The sequence below is a fragment of the Patella vulgata genome, chromosome 4, assembly GCF_932274485.2.
Source record: "Patella vulgata chromosome 4, xgPatVulg1.2, whole genome shotgun sequence".
In the NCBI taxonomy this organism is placed as follows: Eukaryota; Metazoa; Mollusca; class Gastropoda; family Patellidae; genus Patella; species Patella vulgata.
In genome coordinates, this window is record NC_065882.2 from 82,941,267 (window position 1) to 82,948,000 (window position 6,734).

At 37.6% G+C, this 6,734-nt stretch overlaps 1 protein-coding gene across 1 annotated transcript; it reads right to left on the reverse strand.

Moving 5' to 3' along the window:
* Positions 1 to 848: 848 nt before the first annotated feature.
* LOC126818124 (28S ribosomal protein S27, mitochondrial) lies at positions 849 to 6,734 on the reverse strand. Its single transcript, XM_050545334.2, has 9 exons — positions 6,619 to 6,734; positions 5,748 to 5,837; positions 5,481 to 5,551; positions 4,611 to 4,675; positions 4,163 to 4,277; positions 3,305 to 3,383; positions 2,492 to 2,637; positions 1,745 to 1,990; positions 849 to 1,028 (listed from the first exon to the last, which is right to left on the reverse strand). The coding sequence occupies exons 1-9, from the start codon at positions 6,695 to 6,697 to the stop codon at positions 849 to 851; spliced, it is 1,071 nt and encodes a 356-aa protein (XP_050401291.2). The 5' UTR covers positions 6,698 to 6,734.

A 6,734-nucleotide genomic window follows, 5' to 3' on the forward strand; every position in this document is an offset into this window, starting at 1 on the left:
TTTAAGTTATTTTAAGTTCTGGGCGCTCCGTATACTTATAGCGTACACGTTTCAATTCCATTTTTGAACCATACATGCGACTGAAAATGTTGGCCCCAGTCGTGCTGATTGTTTCCATATCATTGTCTGATAAAAATTCGTCAGAATATGACATTAGATCCTTATCTTTATGTATGAGTTTCAGTATGGCTAATATCTTGGGATGAGTGGGATGAGATGTCTTGTTTTGGGATAGGTCACGTCACAGGTCATAGGAGCGGCTTTTGACCCTATGTCAGACATTTGATTAACCAATCAGTATTGATGTTACGAGTGGATTACCCACAGTTCCGTGCAAAACATGCCTAAAGCTCGCTGTAACAGACCGTTTCATTGTCTAATTCCTTAAACCATTCAGAACACGTCAATGATAACTCTACCAGATCCTAGCGTAGTAAAGACAAGTAAAGGGAAATTTTGAACTATAAAAAACAAAATGAAATAGGATCTGTGTTTTTATCAGATTGACACAAACACAAAATAGTTTTATTCAACAGGGGCAGATAAACATGCATGAACTACACTAGGATCTGGAAGAGTTGTTATATAACACACGTTCCAGTTCATGTTAGGCATTAGCCAATGAAATGGTCTGTTTCATCGAGGCCTTGGCGTACGGTGCACAGAATTGCAAGTATCCCTCTAGTAACATCAACTCTGATTGGTTAATCAAATGTCTGACATCATAGGGTCGAAAGCCACTTGTATGACCCCCTACACAACCTCCCAGTAAAACTGATCAGATCTTCATGTAGTGGAGGCCATAGAAAGTATAAAAAAACGAAACGAAATATAGATTTGTATTTTAATCAGATTGCCGTACACTTGATAAAACCTACGTTTAATTGTTGAATAAAATTATCTTTTTCATCTGCCGTTAATCTGAGAAGTTTTATTTCATCATCAATAGATCGTAAACCCATATCGATTTCTGGTTCTTCATCAGGTCGTGTCTCCGCTTTCACTAGACTTTCTTCAAACTTTACAACCTGTCGGACAACAAACAAAATATGAGAGAGAGAGAGAGAGAGAGAGAGAGAGAGGTAGGGAGAGAGAGATAGAGAGAAAGAGAGGGAGAGATAGAGGGAGAGAGAGGGATAGAGAGAGAGAGAGAGAGAGGGATAGAGAGAGAGAGAGAGAGAGAGAGAGAGAGAGGGATAAAGAGAGAGAGAGAAAGAGGGAGAGAGAGAGAGAGGGGGAGAGGTAGGGATAAAGAGAGAGAGAGAGAGAGAGGGATAAAGAGAGAGAGAGAGAAAAAGAGGGGGGAGAGAGAGAGAGAGAAAGAGAGGGAGAGAGAGAGAGAGAGGGGGAGAGGTAGGGATAAAGAGAGAGAGAGAGAGAGAGAGAGAGAGGGATAAAGAGAGAGAGAGAGAAAAAGAGGGGGGAGAGAGAGAGAGAGAAAGAGAGGGAGAGAGAGAGAGAGAGATGGGTCTACACAAACCAGGTCATTTTGGGACTAACATACGGTACATATGGTTCAATTTTATTTCAATAATTCGCTTGCGCATAGGGGTCTGTAGCAGTGGGAGGAAACTGGAGGTCCCAGAGAAAACGGGCGAGATTAGACAGGCGCCCTACTCCTTGTCACATACATCCGGGGAATCGAAACCATGCCAGTTGACTCAATAAGTTTATAAAGCAAGTCTGAGAGCCCCCTTAAGAATAGTTTAAAAAAAAAACGATGAAAAAAAAAAAATGAACAAACCGCTTCTTTCAGTAAAAGAATACCAGGTTGATCTTTTTCCCAATTTTCTAATAATTTGATAGCTTTTTCAAACTTCTGATACATTCCAAGACCCATGAACTGTAGACTTCTTCCCAGGACTTCATCTTGACAAGTTTTACCCAATATGTATAGGGTTTTTCCCATCAGAAAGCGTTCATCTTTTATATCAAAATGGTCGTCATAGACGGGGAATCGGATATATTTCACTGGAATCCAATCTTCTTCCTGGAAACAATGTAAAAATTAAATTAAAAAAAACATGATGAAACGGTCGAATCGGGAGTACATCAGGCTCCTTTATAGGCAGTGAATTAGTTATCCTCCACCCCACCCCACCTCACCTTTATTTCCAAATAAAACAAAACATGAGAATTAGGAGGAATATGTCCGACCCTGTAATAGACGTTTAATGAGTTATCGCCAAACCTCACCGTTATAACCCAACAAAATAAAAACATTGCAATAGGCAGTGAACAAGTTATCTCCAACAAACCACCCAGTGGGAGTAAACAGGAGGACCCGGAGAAAACTCATGAATTTGGACAGGCGACCCTACTCCTTGTCACATACAACCGGGGAATTGAAACCACGCCAGCTATAATGTTCTGCACTTGGCATATACTTCAAGACCGCCTACCCTGGATTGAAAATAATTATTTAACTTAGAAAGCGAGACTGAAAAAGGGGAATGATTCATATAAGGTTAAAAACCACTAGACTATATACCTCATCAGGATCAACTTGTTTTTCTTCTTGAGGATCAAGACTAATACTGGTATAATGTTGACTACAACCATATAAGGATAAGAGGTAAGTTACTGGATGACTGAAATCTTCTTGTAACATCATCTCATATGCCACTTGTGCTGCATCTAAAAAGAGAGATGGAGAAATGGGGTTTAACGTCCACTCAACATAAACTAGATCAGTTCGGGACTAACATATGGTTCAATTTTATTTCAATAATTCGCTTGCGCGTAGGGGTCTTTAGCAGTGGGAGGAAACCGGAGGACTCGGAAAAAAGCCACGAAGGTTGGACAGGCGACCCAACTCTTTGTCCCCTACAACTGGGGAATCTAAACCACGCCAGTTGACTCAATGACAGACTTTATGATACTGCGCACACATGCTAACCATTCAGCCATCCAACCCCACCCCACGTGCTGCATCTAAAACAAACAAAATTAAAACCAGGTTTAATGTCCTACTGTTGTGCACCAACCACAGAAAGAGAGAATTTAATGTCCAATTCAAACTAACTTGGTCATTTCAGGACAAATATATGGCCTAATTTTATTCCAAAAAAATGAATTTCATTTCCATGTGCAATGAGGTGGGACCAGTTTTCCATGGACAATGTCGTTTACGACTTATCTTCTTGAAAATCATAATTGTGAAGGTTTTTTTCGGTGTTCTGGGGGAGGAGAGACTTTATTATACATGTCAGGTACAAGGTTCGAAATACAACTAAAATCCTTATTTCTGGGACTGAATAAAACCTTCAGAGTTATAAATATAGTGAAATCTGTGTCAGTTTACCTTGATATTTATTTTCTTTGATTAAATGATCCAGTAAAAAACAAACACCATGATTATTGGGAAATATCCCATAATTCCACTGAAAGAAAAGGAAAAACAATAAACACCTGTTTATTTATTGAGTTTTAAATCTGCCTTGTGTCCGATAACAGAAATATTAACATTAAGAGTTACTTCCCCTGGAGTTTTAATCAGCTTGTTAGAGTGAGAAATGGGGTTTAATATCCACTCAAACTAGGTCATTTCGGATCTTTAGCAGGACCTGGAGAAAATCCACAAGGTTTGGGTATCAGATAAATATTAACATTTTGATTTTATTTCCCATATGTTTGTAAGAATCAGAAGCTGATGAATTAATATAATAAAGAAATGAAATGAAATGGGGTTTAACGTCCTACTGTTCTGCTCCGACTGGGCTAATGAAGACGGGCATACGCCATACAGTGTGCTATGAGGGAAATTTTGCTCAGACAGCGGCCTACTCTTATATCAACTTCCAACTGTCAAGGGATCTTTTAAGTGCACGCCAATGTGTACACGGGACCTCGGTTTGTTGTGCCATCCAAATGACTAGACAGCTGTCCTTGTCAGACCCTCCATCCTGCACGACTGTCAAGGGGAAACCACATCGAAAAATCCTGATGAATTTTCTTAGCCAAAGCAGGGATCGAACACCCGACCTCCAGGCTAGGGAGTCAGCGTCTTACCCACTTAGCCAACATGACCAAAGTTGCTACAGTTTGCTTTTCAGGATACATGTATCTGAATGAAATTTGGAACAGATATAGCCTCCGTAAAACCTCTCTTCCTCAGGAGTTGCTTGACAAGATGCCCTTTTTAACACAAGAGTTTATTTACCTTATCTTTCATAAGTAATATTAATCTATCTGTTAACCCTAGGTCAATATACGCTCTTACTACAGCATAAACAATAGAATCATTAACAGGTACGCTATCAACAGATCTTCTAAACCTATAAAATAACATCATTATACCATGGTTACATGTAAACAATAGAATCATGAACAGGTACGCTATCAACAGATCTTCTATACCTATAAATAATATATCATCTATATACCATGGTTACATGTGAACAATAGAATCATTAACAGGTACGCCATCTATTACATTTCCTAACTACTTGTGCCTTCTTCAATTTACTAGCTTTAGAATTTCAGAAAGCATTTTTCGGGTAGCATCATCCCTTAATTGTACGTCAGCGCAGTAATAGTTGAGCCAATATGGTTTTGGTACAACTGCATTATAGTGTAACTACTTATTCAATTCTCTATCTATACTATACCTATGAAGTATTTCTTCCATAAATTCTGCATTCGTAACTTCCATTTCATGTAATCTATTGGCTAACTATAAAATATAAAATACATTTCATGTAATCTATTGGCAAACTATAAAATATAAAATGCATTTCGTTAAAAACATTCTCCTTATTTATCATCATTGTACAGCTATGAACACTTCACATTTTTCATTAGTTTTAACATCCCAGTGTTCTGCACCGACTGAGCTAATCAAAACAGGCATACACCATGTGATGTCCTATGAGGGAAATTTTATCTGGACAGCATCATTTAGCCATATAGCCTCAATTTCTCGTACCACTAGCCAATGAAAAGGTCTGTTACAGCAAGTTCTTGAGGTGCGGCGCAAAGAACTGTGGGTATACCACTTGAAACATCAATGCTGATTGGTTGAAGGAATGTCTGATGTCATAGGGTTAAAAGTCACCTTTGATGTGACCTTCCACTACAACTGGTCAGATCTTCATGTAGTGGAGACCATCGAAAGTTTAAAAACATGAAATTAAATATAGATCTGTATTGTAATCAGATTGTGACCATTCTTGCTATAATAGTTCAAAGACAGATAATGAAAAAAGAATATATTGAAAATTTCATTCAAACTACATCCTTCTGAGCAAAGTTGTGAGTGTAGCATAGATTGTTTATTATCATTACAACGGTAATGAGGATAAGTCTCAATCATCCATTTTATCATTAAATTTCTAAATCTGGCAAGTGTTCTGATCCAGTTAGGTCTAGACAGTTGATTATAGGCTTGTCATGTGAATAAATGTCTAAATAAAGATCAGCAAGAGCCAGATTTAGCTCTTAAATAATGTATCTTTAATAGTATACAGTTATAAACTTACAATATCAACATCTACCACACTGGCTTTCTTTTCTTTCTCAAATCTCTCTCTTAGCTGAACAGCAAATTCATCTACAAAATTTAAAACAAATTTTTAACTTTTCTAAATAGTGTCCAAAAGGATTGGGGGCTTAACGCCTGTAATATAACAACTCTTCCCGATCCTGTACAGACAAAGTAAAACAAAATTTTGAACTATAAAAATGAAACGAAATAGGATCTGTGTTTTAATCAGATTGGCCTGTCTGTTAAATCTATGTTGACTTACTTAATGAACCTTGTTGTAAGGTACTGGATTCTAATCTTTGTTTCCATGCATCTTGACAACTGTAGGCTTCAGATAATAAATATCTTCTAGCTGTTGGGGAAAATATGAAAGCATTAATCAGATATTTATACAAGACTATTTGGTGGGAATGTACCATCTTCCTAGGGGTCATTTCGAGATATGCGCCATCTTGACCATTGCGTCTGTTTCAACTGCTGACAAGGACAGTTTAGACACGCCTACATCGATCTCTTCAACTGAATTACCAAATGACATTGTGACGCTTTTTCATACAAGTGCTATAAATCTGAAAGTAATTATGAGAATTCAGAGAAACCTAAGTTACTTAATTACTAATGTAAACAATGTACATGTATCATGTATACAAATTTGAAAAATCACTCCATCGAACCATGTGACTTCAAGAAGTAAATTATTTTCATATCTTAAACTGCTCTATTTATTACTATCGATTGGGGCTAGCAGAACTGAGTAAAGTAGTATCTAGTGGTCTAGATGGTTTGAGCATATTCTGCATCTTGCGGGGTACCCATCTCTGATTTCATCTGGTCTAATGAAGACGGGCATACGCCATGCAGTAATTTGCTGGGAACTTTTATCTGGACAGCAGCATTGCCTCTCTGCTTAAATGGAAGTCTTGATGTAATAAACATTTAAACGATAATGTGTACATGCATGTATGCATAATGATTCGATTGTTCTTTCCTTTTTAACTTTTTTCTTTTTTTTTGACGTAACGTTCAAATAAAAGTCAGAATAGTCTGATTAAAAAGAGATTTGAGTGTGCAGGACATTCTGCAAGGACCAAAATATAAATTGCATCTAGTGCCCTTTTACTGGCAATGTTTACCAGAGAATGATACGCCTTTAGTGCTCAATTTAACATGTTTTAAGGTTGAACAGCACGTTTTCCAAACACTTGCTGCCATTTTGCATTTGGCTAACCATTTATGCTTTCAATAAACC

Excerpts from the sequence above, each read along its gene's own strand:
- LOC126818124 (XM_050545334.2), bottom strand. The coding sequence starts at position 6,697 with ATGGCAGCAAGTGTTTGGAAAACGTGCTGTTCAACCTTAAAACATGTT. Across the intron at positions 4,676-5,480 it reads GTGTGGTAGATGTTGATATT|TTAGCCAATAGATTACATGA; the intron begins GTAAGTTTATAA and ends TATATTTTATAG. Across the intron at positions 1,029-1,744 it reads TTCTTTTACTGAAAGAAGCG|GTTGTAAAGTTTGAAGAAAG; the intron begins GTTTGTTCATTT and ends GTTGTCCGACAG.